General features: G+C 37.4%; 1 protein-coding gene across 1 annotated transcript in view; it reads right to left on the reverse strand.

The window, feature by feature from the left end:
• Positions 1 to 12,543: 12,543 nt before the first annotated feature.
• unc80 (unc80, NALCN channel complex subunit) overlaps positions 12,544 to 25,039 on the reverse strand; it is a 1,117,323-nt gene continuing 1,104,827 nt past the window's right edge. Inside the window, exon 63 of the mRNA XM_067137759.2 lies at positions 12,544 to 13,303. Coding sequence (XP_066993860.2) covers positions 12,770 to 13,303 — 534 coding nt within the window. The 3' untranslated portion in view covers positions 12,544 to 12,769. The remainder of the gene's footprint in view (positions 13,304 to 25,039) is intronic.

The following is a 25,039-nucleotide window of genomic DNA, read 5'->3' on the forward strand; positions in this document are numbered from 1 at the left end:
CATAGGCTGGCAGCAACAGATCTTACAGGATACGATTCAATCAGACTGGTTGCAGATGGCTGTGGTGGCCAAAACAAGAATAAAATCATGATTGGTATGTTAGGCAAATTTCGGAGTCAAGATGCCCCAGCGACAGTAAGGAAAATTACACTAGTGTTTCCTATAGTAGGTCACTCCTATATACCTGCAGACCAAATTTTTGGGCGAATGGAGGCTGGTATAAAAAACATACAACATTGCTAACTGACAAAGATTATCTGAATATTTTTGAATCTCATGTGACTGTCGTTCATTTGGGAGACCAAATGTGTCCAGTGCAAGACTGGAAGAGTGCTGTTTCAAAAGTAGTTAAGGAACCCTCTCAATGGCATTTTAAGTTGCAACCTTCGAAAAGGGTTATTTCAAGAAAAAGCAAGGAAGCTGTGTTGTGCAAGGTGAAATAAATTACAACAGTGATTTTGGAGAGGCCAAAGGTATTTTGAAACGTGGACAATGTATATGAATATTGTTCCTAATATCATGGAGAGAGGTATACCCATAAAAAAACAAAAACTTACCGTTTTAAACACATTATTGTCTAAACATTTCGAAGAAAACTGAAAGCAAAATGACAAACTATACTTTTTTAAGAAATTGTTTGAACAACAAGAAACCTTACATGAGGCAGATGAGGACATGGAATCTGATTCTGGGGACTTCATTGAAGAACATGAGGGACTGGTGTTGTGAGAAGTGTGAATTTGCGAGAAGCAAGTGAAAATTATTTGTATGTACTAATGTATTTAATGTATGTAATTTGAGTTGATTACTGTAAACGTATTCAAATAATTATATTTTGATTAAGATATGTGTTGTTTTTCATTTCCTATCACTTGATAACTCACCAATCTCAACAGTTACAAAAATTGTTATGTCCGTTGTACTGTTGCAAAACTCGGTATCTTCATAATACTGTTGCAAATCACATTATGTCCAAATTATTTTATATAAAATCTCAGAATGTATGAGTCAGAGATTTGTTGGCATCTGGTGACAGAGAGGAAACATATCCTGCTGTTAATTGGTTAAAGATTCATCCTTCTAACACTAGGCATAAGCAAATGACAGTTTTTCCTGCTTTCTGAAAAATCTGTTATCATGGACAAAATGAGTTTTGCAATTGGATATGTTAAAATTGAATCGGTCGGAGCAAAAAGACATTACGGTATGTCAATATATGCAATTTTTACCTTATTCGATATTTAAGACTGAGACGTATCAAACGGTGAAGAAAGGAATTATGTCAGGCCTCACCTTGTACTAGAAATCGTTGTTTATAACTTTGCATATGGTGGAGAAAAGTATTATGTCATTGACAACTTACCTTTCAGCGCCGTAATTCTTTTCATCTTTCTTTTAGTGTGGTGGCGATCTTTCTCCCCTCCATCTTTCAAACAGTTCAGATATTTTACCTATCAAATAGCCATGTTTTGAATGTTTTATTGTTAAGTATAAAAGGAAGCCTTAAATTTTGAAGTACCAGTAATTATGGTAGGTACAATATGTGGTTCTGAAAATATTTGCACCGTTCAGAAACATTATTGTACTTTTTAGGTAGCGAGAAATTTGAGTTCCAAAATTTGTTTTGAATACAAAAACTAAATAAATTTACCTCATAATCGGTAAGTTGGCCTAATTTTAGTTTATTTTTCTTACGAAAACTGAAGTTCGGAGCTGAAAGGAATTATGTCGTTATAAAATATCTATTTAAAAATAATTATGATATGATACACAACTGAATACTGTCACATATAAAGCAACTGGTAATAGTCTATAATAATGTATACATGTCTTACGTATACTGGCTATCATTAAAAAGTGACATAATGCCTTTTAGCTCTGATCAATTCAATTATTTTTGTTTTTCAGTAGTGCCTATTCTGTCTTGTTACTGTACAGCCTGTTTGGGTTATTTTGTGATAAGATAGTAACTATATGTCACATCATCATTTTTTAATGTTTAAATCCTGAACATTCATGGCGATGGAACACCAGACTGAACGGCAAAGTTTCAACTCACTGTCTACCAAATACAAATGTCATGCACTTATCTGTACAAGATTGTAAACTGAAGTACTATAATGACCTGCAATGGACTAGAAGATTGGGGAGTCAGGACCCACCTAATTCTCTTTCTCAGAACTTATGGTGTGTCATGAAGATTCCAGTTGAGGGTATGCCTGTAATGAATACTCCTGTGCTATGAACAGAACTTAAAATAGACTTATGTCATCCTCCAACCAGTTCTGTCATAGGAATCATACTGTGCTTGGAAATATCAATTTTTTGTCAAGTTTTATGGTGATGATGAAAATGAGTACTATACTACTTTAATTTTTTTTTTTTAATTGATACTTTCATGGCCAAGATTGAGACATGATTTCTTTTAGGGTTATGTTATGTGAAAGAGAAACTACAAGAAAATACGTTTCATAAAGACTTTGCTCCACTACCTCGAGAGAGAAACCCAAATCACAACTGTGACTGTTCTGATAATGATGAAAAGTTTAAATTCAAATGACCATCATTCTGTTGATGAAATGATACTCTCATTCATCACCAGATGGTTCACTATATTACTGTATATTCTGGTAAGTTCATATCACTAGTTTTGCTCAAGTCTGAGGTTTTCTCAGCTACGAGTTAGGAAAAAGAAACTAATAAGATCTGCTAATACAAGAAAGGGATTAAAGAATCAAGAATAATGAAATACAAAAAAAGGAAGGAAGAAAACTTCTCTCCTCATCCTTATCTCGATTCTCAAGCAAATTTTTTGTGAAACATGGAGTTAACCTGTAGTTTCCTTCCTTCACACAATATAAACCCAAAATATATTTGGATTTGTATGATGATGCTAGATTTAGAATGTTAAACTAGTACGCCTAGTATTTCTTGTAATATTTCCTTTCTATGGAATTGCTTGTTGTACTTGTGTTGTTGTTTTGTTGATGGGTTAACTTTAGCACACTACTGTAAGCGATCAGCATCACCAGAATACTTCCTAATTGTGATGTATTTGATGATGATGATGATAATAATAATATCATGTCTACCTAAATTAGTTGCCTTCCTAATACAAATTTATTTCTTTGGTAAAATGAAGTTAATTGTAGATAACATTTTTCAGGATCTCATTTTGGTTTGATTTTTCATTTTGTTTAACATCAAACTAACACATGCAGGATTTTGCGGATGTTAGGGTGGCAAAAGGCCAAGACTGGGAATGTAGTAACCATGGCCTTAGTTAAGGTACAGGCCCAGTATTTGTCTGATATAGGGAAACCATGGAACACTAGGTTGAATGGTGGAGTTTGAACCCACCGTCCACCAAATGCAAATGACCTGCATTGAATAGCCTGATATGTCAGTATTCAGGATTGCATCATTGACAATACAAAAGATGTCCAATACTTCTCTATTCTTTTAGTGCTTGCATTGTTGCATCAAGTATTACATAGTGAGAGGTTTTGCGTTAACATAAAAATTCAGAAGGGTATCTTCAGGACAACCAGTCAGAAAAACATACATCTAAGCTCTTAAAGGAATAAGCTTACTATTTTTAATTTAAAAAATTAAACAATATATGAGTAAAAGTGATTGCTTTCATAACATCAAAACAATTGAATTGATGAGTTCGAAAAACATTTACCTTCATCATAACTACTGTCATTTTTCAGAAGAGGAAAAATAAGTTTTCAATATACAATATACAATGGACATATAAAAAAATTTATTTTTTTACAAACTCAAGTAGGACCATCAAAGTTTTGTGATAATATTGTTTCCTTGTTTTATTTACCTAATTATTTAAATCTGGAGATGGTTTGTTTTTGTACAAAATATTTTACATATTATATACTGTGAAGAGAGTTAACCTGAAACAAATAAAAAAAATTAAATTAATCCTTTCCACACTCACAAGGGAACTGTCCATACTGTCATCGAAATTGACAATGAAATTTCGCACAGACCATGTGGAGATCCATAAAATAGTTCAAAAATTTACCTGCCATTTCGAACTGGAAGGTTTTGAAATCGTGATACAAAATCCGTGTGACAATGCAGGTTACTGGACAACCCTTGCTTCTTGCTGGCTCATGCGGCGCACAGCAGAGTGGAGTCGCAGTTATGCTGGAGAGAGATAATGAACACGCGCCAAGGTCACTTTACTGTCACAGAACAAATGTGAAACATAAATGAGTTTCATTAATCGCATGACAAAAACACAAATATTTTTGGCACCATGCACACTTTGAAGCCACATTTTTCTTAACAGTTTTCTTTGCTTGTTTGAAGGCAATATTTCTCAGGCACTTTGAACTCGGGAGGTCTCTCCATTGTATAATTGGTTGCAAACCACAAATATTTGATCATGTCCTTGAACCGTGGGGAAGAAAATTGAAAATGAATGAAGGACTGCATTTTCAGTATGCTGTTTCTCTGATAAACATCAAACTGAAAGTCTTCACAAGTCGGCACGGCACAATGTCTGTTAAGCGGTGATACAAAGCCTTCCACTGCCGGAAGAAAAACTTGTCCAAGGGCTGTATTTTCCCCTGTAGCGCCGGGAGGAATCTTGAGAATTTCTATACTATTGCCTGGAGGAATATCTTCAAGACAGCTATCACTAAGTAGTCCAGGAATCTAGCAGTAGCAAACACTTCTTTTCCAAATGGGAAGAAGGATTCTTTAAACCAATACTTTAATTCCTTTTCCCCATCTTCCCTGATTTTGTGGCTGTTACAATTTATGGCATGAAACATTTTTTTGGAAACTCTCTGACCAAAAGTTCCAGTTGCCTCCGATAGTACAACGAATAATTTCAGGAAATTATAGGCACAAATGGGTGAGTGCACTAACTGATTGAGCAAATGTTTCTCACCAAGAAACAATTAAGTCCTCTTCACTTTCATTTCGTGCATGAAACCACTTTGATCAGTATTGTATATTGAAGAACTGGTGTAGTCTAAAAATCGCACTGTAGCTGCTTCCACAATGTTCTTTGCGACTTTATCTTTCTTCGTCTTCTTGCAGATACGTACAGGATACAAATTTTGTAATTTTTCTACATTACATTCTGTACTTTATCTTAAAACAATTCAACCAACTAGCACGTACGCTGAAATTAGTTTGCCCCATTGAAATCTCTCTTGAAATTTCCAAGGCCCATAGTTGTAGGTCTTCATCGCATATATTCTGCTTCAGTATTCTTGCTTGTGTAAAGCGAGAAAATAATTCTGTATGCATCAATTTTCTGTGTTCAATGGGGCTTACTGATGTAGATTCTAATTGGTTCTTCCACCTGTACAGTTGTCGTAGTGACGTCACCTTAGGACAACTTTTGCAAACAGTGGTTAATGAAAGCCACTTCTTTCCCCTCCTTATTTAATCATAAATTGATAGCTTTTCTCTTGTTCCCAAGATCTACAGTTTGTTTCACTTTCTTCTGTGGACTAGAAGCATAGCTTGAACTAGTAGATTTGCTATGTGACTGCAGTGTTTCTTCACAGGATTGAGGGAATCAGACGCGGGGCTCAAAATCAGATCCGTAACACATTTTGTTCCTGGCATTGGTGTGCTGCCTTCTCTTTCAGATAATGCAGATGAGGTGTCGCTGCTTCCACTATCACTTTCACTGTCACTATTTCTCTCCAGACACAACTCCGCTGGCACCCATGGTGTGATTTTCAATTAGTTCGATCACATGTCGTCCCATCTCCCTTTCTTCTGAAGTTATTTCACAGGAAGAGGAGAAATCTTTTTCAAGGAAATAACGTAAACCATACTCTAGAACATTAGCCGGATTCATGACTGCTCTTTCAAAGGAACGTGTGTCCACTGGCTAGCGCAGAAAGCTCAAGGTAACCTGGTCGCTTCAACTAGTCACCAGGGCGGTCCACATCGCGCTATACTCTAACGCGTGCAATTCTATCAAACATTTCCATATCGATTTCAGGACCTTACAGTGCATGTTATAAATTTCAGATCGAAATGGCAGCTGAATTTTTGTACATTGATTTGTTATGGACTCCTCATCCTCTCTACCAAATTTCATTGTCAATTTTGATATGACAGTATGGACAGTTCCCTTGTCAGATTTATCACAAAGATAGGTAATGAATGCAAGAACCAGTGATGGGAAAATTACAAAAAAGGTTATTGGACTGAATTACATTTAGCCTACATAAGAAATATTTCAATCAATTAAAATTACAAATTACTTTTTCAACAAGTTCTCAGTAAAATTACAATACTTTACAGAACGTTGGTCTTAAGGAAATCACCGACTCTTTGCATGGACTAGACGTTTACATGGCAAAAGCTGTTGCTGTACTTCATTTTGTGTTTTCTTGCCATAGAGGCATTAAGTACCTAACATCACAAGTTGAGACTAGACTAAACATAATATCTTTTTATTTTAGGTAGTGACTTTTAGCATTTAGCATGTTTTGTCCACTGAAAACCAAGGTAATGGGCATAATAGTTAGTGCTATCAGAAAATAAAGCCAAGCATATGACTTAAAATTCAGTTATTTTTTATTTATTTATTTATTTACAAAAAAAGGAAATATGCATTTTCTTTGTAACTCTAATGGTTCTCCAGTAGTTATGCTTTTTGTGCATAGATATTGTTATTTAGATCAACCTGCAATGATGGAAGTGACTGTTCCATTGAGATGAGCAATTATTTTCATGTTTTCTTTGTGCAGTTTATTGACCTGTTCTGGTCGTCCCCAGGTCTTTGGGAAATTGAAGTAAAGACTGTGCAGACATGGCAGTGGTGAATTTTAGATTCTTGTAATTCAGGCCAGCAGTAAGAAGCTCTTATGCAGCAGATAGTTGTTTATGAGGTAGGATTGATTCTCTGTAGTTTCGATGTAGTTTAGGTAGAGACATTGGGTTTAACAGAGTACAGAACCAAGGATTTTTTGAAAACCTAAGATTATGCTACAGTGAGAATTTCTTTTTGTAGCTCTTAGAATATTTAACAGTGATGAAACGGGAACGTCTACAATGTCATATAAACATCCCAAGGTGGTGTCACCACAAGGCAAGAAGTTGGTTTGGAAGGTTGCATCTGCTGAAAGAGGACAAACCATTACAGTAGTTTATTATTTTAGTCCTACTGGAATCTACATACCCACAAGCACTCATTTTTCCATACAAGTGGATGAAAATAGAACTTTACAATAATGCTCTAGCTGGTACTTTACCATTGGTTTCAGAATCGGGATATGCGACTTCCAAGCTATTCACTGACTGGCTGATTATGTTTCTCCAATTATATCAAGCCTACAGATGATGGTCCAATTTTGCTTTTTCTTGACAACCACATCTTACATTGCTCTTCCAGGCTGTGTTATTCTGTGGAAGTCAGCACATCACTCCTCTCAGATTGCCTCCACATGTCAGCCATATGATGCAACCATGTGATTAAGGCTTCTCTGGCCTGTTTAAGTCAGCGTATAAAACAGTCTGACAAGTTTATGGTCTCCAACCTAGGGGAAACCTCAGAATCAGCATAACATTGCTGGTGTCTTCCGGGCTGCCTACTCAAGAGTAGCTAATGTAGAGAAAGCTGAATATGCCTTCCATGCAACTGGAATATTTCCCTTCAATCTGGACTTGTTTAATGAAGATGATATCGCTCCATCAGAAGTTACAGACTGACCTTTAACACAAAATCAGACACGTGAACATGAAAACTCTGATGGCGATCCAGTTAGAGTGGCAAAGTTAGCTCCCGCTATAGCCGTAGTCTCTGAAACCACCGCAGCTGAGGAATGCCACACTCAAGTAAATCTACATAGAGGCTGCCAGCAAAGTATGTGTATCAGAGATACACCTGCTACCTAAATCCAATGGAGCAGGTAGTGGTGCAACACATCAAAAAAGTCAGACTGTTGAGCCTTTAATTTTTGAAGTTAAATGGAAATTCTTTTGAATATAAATGCAAAGAGGATGCATCTGGATGTGCTAGGAGTAAGTGATATTCGGGTAAGGGGAGATAATGAGGAAGAGATAGGAGATTATAGGGTGTACTTGACGGGCGTTAGAAAGGGAAGGGCAGAGTCTGGGGTAGGGCTCTTTATCAGGAATACCATTGCACGCAACATAGTTTCTGTTAGGCACGTAAATGAGCGAATGATGTGGGTAGATTTGTCAGTGGGAGGAATTAAGACAAGAATTGTGTCCGTGTATTCACCATGTGAGGGTGCAGATGAGGATGAAGTTGACAAGTTTTATGAAGCATTGAGTGCCATAGTGGTCAGGGTCAACAGCAAGGATAGAACAGTGCTAATGGGCGATTTCAATGCGAGAGTTGGGAATAGAACTGAAGGATACGAAAGGGTGATTGGTAAATGTGGGGAAGATATGGAAGCTAATGGGAATGGGAAGCGTTTGCTGGACTTCTGTGCTAGTATGGGTTTAGCTGTTACGAATACATTCTTCAAGCATAAGGCTATTCACCGCTACACATGGGAGGCTAGGGGTACCAGATCCATAATAGACTATATCTTAACAGACTTTGAATTCAGGAAATCTGTTAGGAATGTAAGAGTTTTTCGGGGATTTTTCGATGATACAGACCACTATCTGATCTGTAGTGAACTAAGTATCTCTAGGCCTAGGGTAGAGAAAGTGAAATCTGTCTGCAAACGAATAAGGGTAGAAAATCACCAGGACGAGGAAATTAGACAGAAGTACATGGATATGATTAGTGAGAAGTTTCGAACAGTAGACAGTAAGCAGGTTCAGGATATAGAAAGTGAATGGGTGGCATACAGGGATGCTGTAGTAGAAACAGCAAGGGAATGCCTAGGAACAACTGTGTGTAAAGATGGGAAAAGGCGAACATCTTGGTGGAATGATGAAGTGGGAGCAGCCTGTAAACGTAAAAAGAAGGCTTATCAGAAATGGCTCCAAACAAGGGCCGAGGCAGACAGGGATTTGTACGTAGATGAAAGAAACAGAGCGAAACAAATAGTTGTTGAATCCAAAAAGAAGTCATGGGAAGATTTTGGTAATAACCTGGAAAGGCTAGGTCAAGCAGCAGGGAAACCTTTCTGGACAGTAATAAAAAATCTTAGGAAGGGTGGGAAAAAGGAAATGAACAGTGTTTTGAGTAATCCAAGTGAACTCATAATAGATCCCAGGGAATCACTGGAGAGGTGGAGGGAATATTTTGAACATCTTCTCAATGTAAAAGGAAATCATCATGGTGGTGTTGCAAACAACCAAGCTCATGGGGAGGAGGAAAATGATGTTGGTGAAATTATGCTTGAGGAAGTGGAAAGGATAGTAAATAAACTCCATTGTCATAAGGCAGCAGGAATAGATGAAATTAGACCTGAAATGGTGAAGTATAGTGGGAAGGCAGGGATGAAATGGCTTCATAGACTAGTAAAATTAGCGTGGAGTGTTGGTAAGGTACCTTCAGATTGGACAAAAGCAGTAATTGCACCTATCTACAAGCAAGGAAACAGGAAGGATTGCAACAACTATCGAGGTATCTCATTGATTAGTATACCAGGCAAAGTATTCACTGGCATCTTGGAAGGGAGGGTGTGATCAGTCGTTGAGAGGAAGTTGGATGAAAACCAGTGTGGTTTCAGACCACAGAGAGGCTGTCAGGATCAGATTTTCAGTATGCGCCAGGTAATTGAAAAATGCTACGAGAGGAATAGGCAGTTGTGTTTATGTTTCGTAGATCTAGAGAAAGCATATGACAGGGTACTGAGGGAAAAGATGTTCGCCATACTGGGGGACTATGGAATTAAAGGTAGATTATTAAAATCAATCAAAGGCATTTATGTTGACAATTGGGCTTCAGTGAGAATTGATGGTAGAATGAGTTCTTGGTTCAGGGTACTTACAGGAGTTAGACAAGGCTGTAATCTTTCACCTTTGCTGTTCATAGTTTACATGGATCATCTGCTGAAAGGTATAAAATGGCAGGGAGGGATTCAGTTAGGTGGAAATGTAGTAAGCAGTTTGGCCTATGCTGACGACTTGGTGTTAATGGCAGACTGTGCCGAAAGCCTGCAGTCTAATATCTTGGAACTTGAAAATAGGTGCAATGAGTATGGTATGAAAATTAGCCTCTCGAAGTCTAAATTGATGTCAGTAGGTAAGAAATTCAACAGAATTGAATGTCAGATTGGTGACAGGTCGATAATTTCAAGTATTTAGGTTGTGTGTTCTCCCAGGATGGTAATATAGTAAGTGAGATTGAATCAAGGTGTAGTAAAGCTAATGCAGTGAGCTCGCAGTTGCGATCAGCAGTATTCTGTAAGAAGGAAGTCAGCTCCCAGACGAAACTATTTTTACATCGGTCTGTTTTCAGACCAACTTTGCTTTACGGGAGCGAAAGCTGGGTGGACTCAGGATATCTTATTCATAAGTTAGAAGTAACAGACATGAAAGTAGCAAGAATGATTGCTGGTACAAACAGGTGGGAACAATGGCAGGAGGGTACTCGAAATGAGGAGATAAAGGCTAATTTAGGAATGAACTCGATGGATGAAGCTGTACGCATAAACCGGCTTCGGTGGTGGGGTCATGTGAGACGAATGGAAGAGGATAGGTTACCTACGAATATAATGGACTCTGTTATGGAGGGTAAGAGAAGTAGAGGAAGACCAAGACGACGATGGTTAGACTCGGTTTCTAACGATTTAAAGATAAGAGGTATAGAACTAAATGAGGCCACAACACTAGTTGCAAATCGAGGATTGTGGCGACGTTTAGTAAATTCTCAGAGGCTTGCAGACTGAACGCTGAAAGGCATAACAGTCTATAATGATTATGTATGTATGTATGTATGTATGTATGTATGTATGTATAAATGCAAAATACATTTTAATGTTGTTTTTCCTCATGAAGTACGTTGTGCTGAGAGTGCCAAATGATGTAATTTTTTTTTGGCAAGCACAAGTATTGCAGAAAATTGCTAAATGCCATATATCTGAGCTAAGTAAATTGTTTACAGCTCCCACATTGAGCAAACATCGTCACCCTTTTGAGCAATGCTCTCATCATATGTATAAAACACTGATACAAAATGTTTTATTTTACAATTTGTTTTATGTTGCACTGACACATATAGGTCTTACAGTGACGATGGGATAGGAGTGTGAAGGAAGCAGTTGTGGCCTTAAATTAGGTACCATTCCAGAGCCTGGAAGAGAAGTGGGTAACCACAGAAAACCACTTGGAGGATGGCTGAGGTGGGAATCGAACTGCCCTCTACTCAGTTGAGCTCCCTAGGCTGAATGGACCCCATTTCAGTCAATGTACCACTTTTCAAATTTTGTGACAGAGCTGCAAATTCAACCCAGCCTCCAAGGGTGGCAGCTAATCACACTAACCACTACACCACAGAGGCAGACAATATGAAATTAAATTGAAGAAGTTCTGAGTAACCATCTCAATTTTTTTCAACAGTACTTCAGTGCTTTAAAAGTGGAGGGGAGGTATTCAGACCTTGATCGGTTTTGTTTGTCAGCACATGGACTTGATCACTTTTAGCAGTTACCTCGTATCTTTCCCCTTAATTTACTAGTGGACTATGATCCTTTTTAGCCAAATGTTATTATTAAAATGTTAAGTGTTTCATTGCTTCTCATCTCATTTTTATCAGGTCTTTATATGGCCACCTATTTTAAGATTTTAAAATTTTAAGATGACTACCCCAATATTAGTAGCAGCTGAAGATGATTCAATGTGGGTTGAAACATGTACTACTTGTAAAATATGACTATAATTTTCATTTATAATTAAGTGGATAGCCTAACTGTATTGAAAAGGTAAACCAATAACAATTTTTTAAAAGAAATATTTAAAAAACAGGTTTTTATCTATCTGTACTAGTAGCCAGCCACCTGATACGTCCAAGTTGAATTCAATCATTAATTCAAGACTGATGTCAGGGACTGGAACAGGGTACACTCAGAGAAGTCGGTTAAAATTCCATTTTAGCCATCATAGAAATTCTTCTGATTTCTTACTTCAATGTCATCAAATGCCAGGATGATAACTAACATACAGCTGCTTCTATCTTCATCCTAATCCCAATTAATTACAAATGTACACACACATCAGTATAGAAACTACATCAACACAGGTTTTACATTGGACTACTCACAATGAAATTCCGAGCCTCTTAAAGTCATAATGGGGGGAAAAAATGCATATTTTTTGGTAGTGCAAAGTTTTGGCTCCATCACTTTATAAAGCAATGAGTTGACACTGATTATATGTACAATAAAACAAGAATTGTTCTGAATAACTGACCAAGAGTTCACAGTAAAATCTGGAAAGACAAGCAGAATTTGTATAAAATAAAATCAAAATGGAAGACTACAGCATTCATCTGCTCAATTTAAGGAATGGCAGTCTCATTGCTCATTTTTGAAGAATTTCTCTATCATAAAGAATATACATTCTGACACAAATCTTTTAATAAGTTGAATAAAGAGCATATATCATTCTACTGTAATCAAATGCAAGTAAGCCAACAGACTAGTCTGGGATAGCTACAATAACAAAATAATAAATGACATAATCTCATACCTCTTTTGTACAACTAATATTCTGAAAAATTAAAATTTTTAATATTTCAAATATATATATATATATATAAAATTCCATGAAATTAATTACACAAATTTCTCCATCTATGAAATGGATATTTTAAGTATAACTTCCAGAAAACTACTTGAAATATTTAGATAAGTGTGTCTTCATCTTGTGTTTCAAACACCATGAGAAGAGAGTGTTGGGAAGAGGTTCTGTCACTTCTACACAGGAGGGCTGTATCTTCCCCTCCTGTACTGTTCATTGAAGAATCTGGTGAGCTACCCTCAGCAGCTATATAGTTGGTTGCAGCACTGCTAGTGGAAGGTAAATCATGAACATCTGGAGAAGCCAGCGGTGGGGCTTGGGCACCTACATTTGGAGTAGGAGGACTTTCTAATGTCATCATCAGTGTACTGTAAGATTCCCTGTACCCAGATGTGCTGGTGGATGTTTGAGATACTTCATCCCATGACATGTCATGAGCACAAGTAGTGCGTCCATTCTCTGCTGAACGCGTCTGTCTTGTAGACAGTCTGTGGGCACGCATTGCTTGAACTCCACTTGCTGGGGTGGTGGATGGGATACCAGTCACTGACAGTTCTAGAACAGGCTGTTGTGTAGCTGGCTGCTGTTGACTTGAAACTCGTGGAAGCTCCTGAGGTTCCAATTTTATATGAGAAACCTATTAAAAAATATCAACATCACATTATGAGAATGTGAATTTCTAAGAACACAAAGATCATGTGTGAAAGAGCATGAAATGAAATCTATGAAAGCAAGCAAAGACGTATGCATACACTCCCCCTCTCTCACCTTTATTACAGATTGTTACACTGTTATGCATTTTTTTTAAAACTATTTGCTTTACATCACACCAACACAGATAGGTTTTATGGCAACGATGGGATAGGAAAGGCCTAGGAGTGGGAAGGAAGTGGCTGTGGCCTTAATTAAGGTACAGCACCAGCATTTGTCTGGTGTGAAAATGGGAAACCACGGAAAACCATCTTCAGGGCTGCCGACAGTGGGGTTCTAACCCACTATCTCCCAGATGCAAGCTCACATTATGCATTTAGAATTCAGTTGGTGAATTCACAAAGTACCTCCACATTTTTCTATTTGTAACCAACTCTATGGCCTCATTTAGCTTCACAACTCTGTGATAGTACATATATCACACCTCCGAATTATATGTAGAAGTTAGAGATATTATTGTCAGTATTTGATATATTATTATTATTATTATTATTATTATTATTATTATTATTATTATTATTATTATCAGTATTTCATTTGTATATTTTGCCATTTATATTTGTAAGCTGGAAGATATCCACATGTGTAGGTATGAGTAATTTGTTTTGCACGAGTGGGAAAACATTGCTTTAATAACTCTGGTAATTTGGATGAGTCATGTGGCTGCCCCAGAGTTTGTTGTGATGTACTTGTGTCGGGAAATTCCATGAGTCATGTATATATCCCAGCCTGATGAGATGAGCTTGTTGTTGTATTAGGGAAGTTAGTTGACTCATGTAACAAACCCCAGAGTGTGTTTATCTCTTGGGAGAAAGGAGAAGTTCAGGGCATGGTCGTGACGAGGTTCACTCATGTTTGGCTGGCAAGCACCAATCCAGACGTATCATCTGAGAGGAGGGGGATGTTGATGTCTATAAAGGTTGATCATACGGCAGCAACCAAGGGGACTTTGTAAAGGAACGAGAAGGAAGATAACTACTACAATTACAAGCAGTAACACTGTATGAAAGAACAACAACGGACACACTGTACGGGAAGGAAGTGGTGCTGATACACGGTACTCGAGTGACACGGCTGCAATGGACTGGACTTCAAACGTTCGTGGAGCGTAGTCTGGTTATGTTCGTGGAAAGTGGCTGATCAACAAATTGTGGAGGGCGTACGGATTAAGTGTTGTTGTACTTGTGGAGGTCTAGCATTATATGTTGGTGAAAGCTATCTCAGACTTTCCATAAATTATGTTGAGGATCGACAAGCATGTGTTACTAAAATGTATATATCTTTACAAGTGTTAAAATATGTGAACACAGTATTAGAAGGTACAGTATCTGTGTGATGTGATAACTGCCGATTATGATAATCGGTAAGTTGAATTGATATAGAGACAGTGAAGGGTATTTATCTTCATACATGTACATTGTTCATCTGACTATCTACAAATGGTAGTTTATTTCTCGCTTTCGTTTTCCCACTGTTTTTCATTGTTGTTGTAAATATGGAGTCTTCCAGCAATATTTTATGTGTGTATTATATGTATAATTTTGTGTGTTGATGAGGTGCTCATGCACGTATTTTGTTAAGAATATAGTTAGCTATTTCAGAATCAGTGGAGTTATTGATGAACCTAGGTGCAGTTCCTACCTATTTAGTCGTTTTCAGGAGGTTAGGTAAGGCCTGCAGCAGATGTACCAGTACGCAGCATTATGTACACGCCCTGGGACATAAAGTTTATCATGCTCTATCAAAATTCAAGGGATCCATTCTGGTGACCTCTGGCGCGCATACTACGGACATTTCGATACATTATTTTGAGTAATATTTATTTCAAGTATTTTATGAAGTTTTTGAATATTTTCATTTATGATATATTTTATAATATTTTATTGATTATATTTTTTATTATTATCATCAAAAGGTTACAAATGGCTTCCCAATGTGTGGCTGAATGATTGGTACATCTGTTAGGCTTATAAGCGTAGGTGCACTTGTCAGGTGTGGTTGGAATTCTGCAAACTATGTGAGTGAAGTGTCTTATATGTACGTGATATGTATGTTGGAGTACGAAGAAATGTTGTAGCGAGTCGAGTATTATAAAATTGAGAAGTAGAGAGGTTGTTAAAGTTGTTGGTACTATGAATCAGGATAAGAGAAGTCAAAAGAATTCCACCACATTGAGTCTATCGAATTTAAGTGAGAGTAGCGAAATGGCTGATAATAGAAAAGATCAACTGGCAACGATAGGTGAGGAACCGAGTAACCCGTCTCAAACTCAGAATGTAGGGGATCAAGGGGCGACCTTAACTCTTAGTATGCTTCAATCACTATTTAATCAGTTCAGTAAAGAGTTAAAGGGTGAATTTAACGGTAAGAGTGATGTATTGTCCAGTAAAATCGATAATAATAATGTTGAACTGTCCAGTAAAATCGATAAGAATAATGTTGAACTGTCCAGTAAAATCGATAATATGTTTGATGGATTGTCCAGTAAGATTGATGAGAGGGGTAAAGTGTTAAGGGAGACATTTGATAAAGTAGGGAGTGAAATCGTTTATCAGAGAGATTTTGAGAATAGGGGGCGTGATGAAAGTAAGAAAGATGTGCCGGATGTCTTACTGCGTGCTAGCGGTGATGGTACTAGCGGTGTTGCGATCGATAATCTTATGGAAGATTCTGAAACTGAAGTTTTTTGTGAAGTTGAAGAAGGTTGTTTTGTGAGTGAAGAGTGTTCACGGAGTATACATCATGAGGATGTTTTTGTTGATTTAAGTGTACGTGAGGAGAGTAAAGTTAGGTCCATTATGTGTGAAAATGGTGACTTTGAGATTAATGAAACTTCTGGTAAGAGAGTCGAGAGTAGCAGTGTTGTTGTCATGAAAGTGGTGCAAGTAGGAGCTGATATGGAAGGTGGTAAAGATGGATTAATTGTTGGGTCATTAAGTAGTAAGGACAGCAATTTTGAAGTGTATTATGGTAAGAATTTCTGTAATCGAGTGAGCGTGAGTGAGAATGAAGTGCGTATGTTTGATAAGCGAGTGTGTAATGTTTTATTTAAGGCTGAGAGTTGTGTGAATGATTTGAATGACGTCCTGAGTGAAATCGATGTGGAATGTGTGAAAAAGTATGTGATCTGTTTGCTTGCATTAATTATGAGTTTGTGGAAGAGGCAACGTTGTGAGATTCTTGCGCATTTCAAAAATAGGGATTTCTTTGTTATGAATGTCCTGAATGAAAGCTTGTATGCTTCTTGTGTGACTGGATGGGATGAATGTTTGTGTGTAAGATAGATTGTATTTGAGATGTATTCGGATTTTATTACGGTACACATTCCTCGTCTATCGATGCCAATGTTAAGTTTATGTATAGTTTTTTCATTTATATTAGGGTCCGTATACTGTGGACAGTAGAATAGGCAAGTGTGCTTATCAGCCTCTAACCTCTGACGACTAGGTCCTAGGGACATTTAATATCTATAGCCTTCGCAGATATAAGAGATAGGATCTGCACCTTGGTTTTATATATATTATCAATTTTAATGTATGTGTACTGTAGTAAAAAGGGATTGTATTCTGTGGTATATGAAACAATCGGAGTTGTGTGTATATAGCCATACTATGATTATTATTGTTTGGACAAACTGTATTTCGTGTGTGTGAATACAATGCAGTAGACGCAATGTATATATCATTATGACAGTAAATTATGTGTTCAGTTATGTCATTATAAGGTTATGTATGAAGTTCTGTTTTATGGTGAATCATAATATGTGATATCATCGATTCACCAAGGGGGCGTTATGTGATAGTACATATATCACACCCCCAAATTATATGTAGAAGTTAGAGATATTATTGTCAGTATCCGATTTATTATTATTATTATTATCATTATTATTATTATTATTATTATTAGTATTTCATTTGTATATTTTGCCATTTATATTTGTAAGCTGGAAGATATCCACATGTGAAGGTATGAGTAATTTGTTTTTGCACCAGTGGGAAAATATTGCTTTAATAACTCTGGTAATTTGGATGAGTCATGTGGCCACCCCAGTGTTTGTTGTGATGTACTTGTGTCAGGAAATTCCATGAGTCATGTATATATCCCAGCCTGATGAGATGAGCTTGTTGTTGTATTAGGGAAGTTAGTTGACTCATGTAACAAACCCCAGAGTTTGTTTATCTCTTGGGAGAAAGGAGAAGTTCAGGGCATGGCCGTGACAAGAGGTTCACTCATGAGTGGCTGGCAAGCACCAATCCAGACGTATCATCTGAGAGGAGGGGGATGTTGATGTCTATAAAGGTTGATCATACGGTGGCAACCAAGGGGACTTTGTAAAGGAACGAGAAGGAAGATAACTACTACAATTACAAGCAGTAACACTGTATGAAAGAACAACAACGGACACACTGTACGGGAAGGAAGTGGTGCTGATACACGGTACTCGAGTGACACGGCTGCAATGGACTGGACTTCAAACGTTCGTGGAGCGTAGTCTGGTTATGTTCGTGGAAAGTGGCTGATCAACAAATTGTGGAGGGCGTACGCATTAAGTGTTGTTGTACTTGTGGAGGTCTAGCATTATGTGTTGGTGAAAGCTATCTCAGACTTTCCATAAATTATGTTGAGGATTGACAAGCATGTGTTACTAAAATGTATATATCTTTACAAGTGTTAAAATATGTGAACACAGTATTAGAAGGTACAGTATCTGTGTGATGTGATAACTGCCGATTATGATAATCGGTAAGTTGAATTGATATAGAGACAGTGAAGGGTATTTATCTTCATACATGTACATTGTTCATCTGACTATCTACAAATGGTAGTTTAGTTCTCGCTTTCGTTTTCCCACTGTTTTTCATTGTTGTTGTTGTTGTTGTTGTTGTTGTTGTAAATATGGAGTCTTCCAGCAATATTTTATGTGTGTATTATATGTATAATTTTGTGTGTTGATGAGGTGCTCATGCACGTATTTTGTTAAGAATATAGTTAGCTATTTTAGAATCAGTGGAGTTATTGATGAACCTAGGTACAGTTCCTACCTATTTAGTCGTTTACAGGAGGTTAGGTAAGGCCTGCAGCAGATGTACCAGTACGCAGCAATATGTACACGCCCTGGGACATAAAGTTTATCATGCTCTATCAAAATTTGAGGGATCCATTCTGGTGAACTCTGGTGCCCATACTACGGACATTCGATACATTATTTTGAGTAATATTAATTTATTTCAAGTATTTTATGAAGTTTTTGAATATTTTCATTTATGATATATTTTATAATATTTTATTGATTATATTTATTATTATCAACAACAGATTACAACTCTTACATTTAAATAATTACTCATTTAGAACCACAACTCTTATACTTAAGTAATAAAAAAAACATAACTGTCATACCACATTCTTCCTCTACATCTCTTACCATCCAGTGGTAAACACATTTTCCTTGGTAACATATCCTCCTCACAACACCCCCATCTCCAAAAGCTGGTTTATATGCACAGCTACATCCATGGAGTTCATACCTTTTAAATCAGAAGGTAAATTCTACTTATTGTGTAGGGACTTTTAAAGTTTCGTCAAACCATTCATTCCAGCCTTCAGTTAAAAGATGATCATGATACCTTTGCACAATCAAAATACTGCAGCCCTTTAATATCCATCAGGGTACAGACCTGAACTTCAATAACTAAACTCAAAAGACACCTTTTAGATAAACAAATGCACACTAAATTTTCCCAGTTCCTTTATAAAAATTACCTTTTTGAGGATTTATACATCACTTGGGTTGATCTGCAGTGGTACATATAAGCAAGTTTGTTTCAAAAGGTTACAGGGAGATACATTCAGGGAAATGGGGTGGACTAGGGAGTGGTGATAAGGGTACATAGATCAGGAAGTCAAGTAGGGATGACATAAAAAGGTTAGTGTTGAACTGTAGAAGTACTGTAAAGAAAAAATAGAATTAGGTAATTTAATAGATATAAATTTACCAGATATTCTAACAGAACGTAGACCATGGCTGAGAAATTATATCCTCAAAGGATGACGCAAGTGCAATAAACAATTATAACTTGAAAACAATATTCCCTCACCCATGGGTAACTAATGCAAATATTGAGCTCGAATTATTATTATTATTATTATTATTATTATTATTATTACTACTTGTAATGTATAGCTATGAAGTGTTACACCTATTTAATATTATTATTATTATTATTATTATTATTATTATTATTATTATTATTATTATATCAAATGTACATACAATATGATCGCGCTGTTTGCGAAGTTATGTCACGAAACATGTGCTATACATAAATAATCATATGATTTCAGTAATGTAAATACCTGTAAATTAATATTATAATTTATTCTTACCTGTATAGATAAATTGTAATTCATAATTGTGAAACACACTGTAACTTCCATAGGCACTAGAACGATTGAGAATATTCTGCACATTATAATCTGTGTATTAGACGCTCTAGCTTTTTCACAAAGGTATTTCTTGTAATGTATCCTTCTGGAAGCCTGGCCAGAATATATACAGTATATATATATATATATATATATATATATATATATATATATATATGGAGACGGTCTTGACAGTAACGGAGAGTTATGGTGTAGCAAGAATATACTTGTGACTCGTGACATGCAGTGGATGCAGATGCCATATTGAAGTGTCAGGCAGTTTTCTGTTAAAATGGCAGTTTGTGATGTGAATATATTGTTTTGACAACAGTGATTAAGGTTATGTGTGTGTGTTTAATTTGTAAATACATGTAAATAAAAATAACTGTACCAACTGACAGTATCTCGTGTGCCTCTTTGTGGATACGTTAACTGGTAACCGCGGGACAGGACGTAAAAGTTTACAAGTGAATATGAGTGTAGTAGATCATAATGCAAGTCATACTAGAGAATAGGTCACTCAAACAGCTCAAAGACGAACTTACCAAGAGGAATCTCCCGACGAACGGAAGAAGAAATTGCTACAGGCGCGACAACGGGAAGATCTCGAGGAGAAGGGAGAAGATCCTGAAAAGTTTTTCATCGAAGTCAACGAAGATGCCGACAAAACATCGGAAGATGAGGTAAATACTCCCAAAATGTGTTCTAATATATTGACTATGAGCCAGGCACTCAATGATGAAATGTCAGACGTAAATGACAAACTTTCAGGAAAAATTTCTTAAGCTCAGTTTTAACCGAACAGACAGCACAAGTGTACACACAGGTTTACAATATAGACAGAGCCTAGAATCAAAAATTTCAACTGCAATTGACAAAATTTTATCGCAACTTAGCGACGTCACCGATCGATTAACACAGCAGATATCATATCGGACATCAGGTCAAAACTGGGACAGGTTGACCAGATCGATAGTAGAGTAAGCCAGCTGGAAGGGGATATCTTGAACCTCAAGGAGGATGTGGAAATCCAGGTTTCTGGCATAAAACAACATGTTGAGGAGAGGATTTCTAACATTGAGGGAAATTTTGAAAGTCGTATATATATGCCATCGAAGAAAATCTTGGGAGCCATATTTCTGGTTGAAGGAAGGATAGAAAACCGGATTTCAACCATCAAAGGAGATGTGCAGAACATAAGAGAAATCATCCTTCATGCAGTAGATGATAGATTGACTCAAACAGGACATACCGCTACACCTCTAACCCTCTTAAACCTAACTGGCAATACAGGACACCTAGACCCGAAGGTGATTATAGAGAGCCTTCTGGAATTTCACGAGCGACTGGAGGAGAACCTGACTAGCTTCATCGAGGGATCAGTCAACCTATTGGAAGGACTAATTTACCAGAGGACATCTTCGTGCAACTCATCACAACCGCAATTAAGGGGGCAAGCTGCTATTTGGTGGAACAACTTGAAGGGTTTAAATCTAAACTGGATGGACTTCAAGAGGGAATTCCTCGCAAGGTTTAATTCAGAAGGGGTGAAGAGCTCTATGAAAAGGAAGCTACTGACTGAGGCACAACCCACTAGCATGAGAGCTAGCGCCTTCGTCCTACAGAGGTACCAACTCTTCAAGTGTGTGCATCTGGAAGGAAGGGAAATCGAGATCTTACCAGATATCACAGAGCTACTCTACAATAAGATTCGGCCCCTAGTGAAAGTATCACAACCCAGGTCCTTTGATGATCTACACAGAATCATTGCCCAACTGGAGGAACACAAGAGCAAAGCTACAGAAGAGACCAGCGCAATTAGGAAGTGCTACTAGCGTGGAAGAGCGGGACACCTGAAGAACAAATGCCCAACCGCGATGTTGGAGAAACTAGGTCCGGCCCATTCTGGATTAAGGGGGGATGGGACCAAGAACAGGAAGGTGCCTCAAGACCTGACAGACGAGCAACCCTGGTCAAGTAGGAGGGGTATTGGTCACATAGTAAGTAGATTAGGCCAACCAAGCCCAGCTATCATCTTAAGGATTGGCAACGAGAATTTTTCAGCATTATAAGTTAAGAACTTCATTTTTCCGTATTGAACTGAGATTCACAATTAGAATTGAGGAAAGGTTCAACCTATTCAATACTAAGTATGTCGTTGTACTTTGCATTGCATGTATTATGTACACAGTTTTATGTTATGTTTTCTGCCCACTTCGTAACTTCTAGCTGATGATGACGCCACTAAGCGTCAAAACCGGTACTAGTAACAGTAAATAACAAGTTGAAAACATCTTATACGACATACTTAGTATTGAATAGGTTGAACCTTTCCTCAATTCTAATTGTGAATTTTTCAGCCATACTTGACAGCCAAGCAAGCCATTCATTTGTCAATGGGACTGTTGTCAGATTACTACTGCCTATGAAGTGTCACCACCTCGGAAGGGTAGTGGAAGCAGCGGACGGGGTAACCTATTCCATCCAAGGACAGACTAACCTTACCGCTAAATGCATGAACATGCCTATTGTAATTAATGGTGCAGTGATTCAGAACCTGATACCTGACATCATATTAGGTCATGACTTTCTGGTGGAATACAAGGTGATCCTAGACTATGCAGTTCATGAGGTCTTTTCGGGAAAAGACGTGTCTGAGGGTCGCCTGGCGCGATAGAAATCTCCGGCTTCAAGGTCATGCAAGCGTATGTTCCCTCCCCTCAGTACCTTCGAAGGGACTCTTCCTGAACCACATGCAGTAGGGAATGCAGAGTTTTATTTTTTGAGAGCTGATCCTCAGAGCTAGGGGAATGTCTGACTGGTCCTTTAGACTGCGCAGTCCGCCTCACGTTATATTAACCCAGTCGGTTGCACTGTGCATGCCTCCTCATGGTATGATAAGTGACTTTTAGTGTCAATTTATTTTATTTTGAAATAGTTTTAAGTGATTATTTATTGTCTTTCTGGTCATGAACTGCCAAAGGGAAAAGGGAAAAAATTCAAAAACTTCTCAGCAGAGTAGAAAAAGATTCACTTTCATCACATTCGGAGGAACATGGACACGAACCTTGGAGTGAAATTAGCGAGGCTCAATCTATTATGGACACTAGTCACAGGGAAGGAGGGACTATAAAGCGGAGTTGATTTTTGAGGATAGTGATGAGTCTGATGTAGAATGCAGTTCTCCTTTAGCTTCGGATGAAGAAGAGGTCAATGATGGTTAACCATAAGTCTGATTCCAAACAATCAGGTGACGACGAAGATACAACTATGGGATCCAGTGATTTACTACCTCCTGTTGGTGAAACGTTTTGTAAAATACATGGTCCTCCTCGAACACGACGAACCAGTCATTATGACTTGATAAGCCAAATACCTATTGTAAAGCAAGTCACTGCTAGAGCAATTAACCCTCAAAAAACTTGGAACTTATTTTTTATGGTGAATTTATTAGATGAAATTGTAGGCTTTACTAACCAAAGAATCAATTATTCCCATGATCGGGATGCACTAAACACGAAATAAGGCAGAAATAAAAGCTGTTATTGGTGTTTTGTATATGGCAGGACTTCTGAAGGCAACTCATGTCAACTTGAAAGATCTTTGTTGTACTGATGGTATGGGAGTGGATTCTCTTTTCATATGTGCATGAATATAAAAGGTTTCACTTTCCTAGCCCAGCTCTGAGATTTGATGATGCAAATTTTCAAGTGCATCAAAAGAAACTTGAAAAATTTGGCCTCTTTCGGAGTGAGTATGTCATGATAGATGAAATGTTAGAGCCTTTCAAGGGTCAATGTAGCTTTCAACAGCATATAAAAAAATAAGCCAGCTAAGAATGGCCTAGACAATTCCGCACACAGTGTTGTGGAGAGATTGATTCAGCCTATTACAGTAGTGATTCCGATAGAATGCAACTACTGACAACTACTATACATCTCTCCTCTACCTGATGAATCATAGACTGACTACCATTGGAACACTCCGCAAAAATAAGAAGGAATTCCCTCTGATTTTCTTGCAGACTAAGTGCCGAAAAGTTAATTCCAGCATCTTCAGGTTCAGTGAGGAGAAGACTTTGGTCTCTAATTGTCCAAAGAAAAATAATTAATTTGTTGCTGTATACCTTACACCTTGGTGATGAAACAGATGCTCAATCGAAAGAGAAAAAACAAGCCCAAAATACTCCACTAAAGGTGGAGTAGATACGGTTGATCAGTGCAAAGCCCACTGTTCAGAAGTTAGGACATGCAATCAATGGCCACTATCTGTATTTTTCAATCTCCTGAACACTGCTCTGCTGAACAGTTTTATTGTAGTCAAGGCTAACAGAGAATGTGTGGCTGTAGTTCAGAAAAGCAGTCGGCAGGAGTTGAAATTGAAAGACTTTCTCAAGTGTCTTAGCAAAGAACTGTGTGAAGATTAATTGAAGTCACATCTTCAGAATGAAAGGTTACCTTGGTCCCTAAAACGTAAGCTGCGGGAAGTAACCACCCTACCTCATAAGGACAGAGGTATACCTGGAAGATGTTACATTTATGACAGGAAGAAAAACCGCAGGTCAAAAACAAAGAACAGCAGATGTACATATTACAAGTACATTCTTGTAAAGAGATATCACATTCAGGTGTGTTAGTTGTGTTCACTCTGAAGGGGAAATAGATTCTGATGCTGAGTAACTAAAAGAGTGCAAGTTCAAATGCAAACATTTTCAGAAACAATTTCAAGATGTTTTAAATTAGTCATACAGTTTTATGTTGGCAGTCAGCTTGTATTGTGTTATTATAAATATTACTGTACTTTTCATTATTACAGTACATTTTGAGGTTCTCACATCAAAGAAAGTTTGAGTAAGTTTGTATTATTTTTTATTCTTCCTTTTTCGTTCTAGTAACTTAATTTGTATTCAATATTGGCATTAAGTAATGTTTCATCATGTTTTCAGCTTGAATTATGAAATACATTGAGGGCATATGCTTATTTTCTACTGTATGTTACATTGTTTGTCTTCTTTTCTTCATGGGGCCTCTAAATACTAGTTCCTAATTAGAGTCGACTTCTAAGATCTTTTGCTACTATGTTTCTCCTTCATTCCCATCTAGATATACCTGCTCCCTTCACAAAGCTGCAGGTTGTTCTTATTGGGTCTTCTTGGATATTTTCTCTCTCTTCACCTGGTAGTCCTAGAGTGGAGAGTCTGATTCTACCCAGCGCCTCACATTTGAAAAGTATG

Source organism: Anabrus simplex, chromosome 1, assembly GCF_040414725.1.
Source record: "Anabrus simplex isolate iqAnaSimp1 chromosome 1, ASM4041472v1, whole genome shotgun sequence".
Lineage (NCBI taxonomy): Eukaryota > Metazoa > Arthropoda > Insecta > Orthoptera > Tettigoniidae > Anabrus > Anabrus simplex.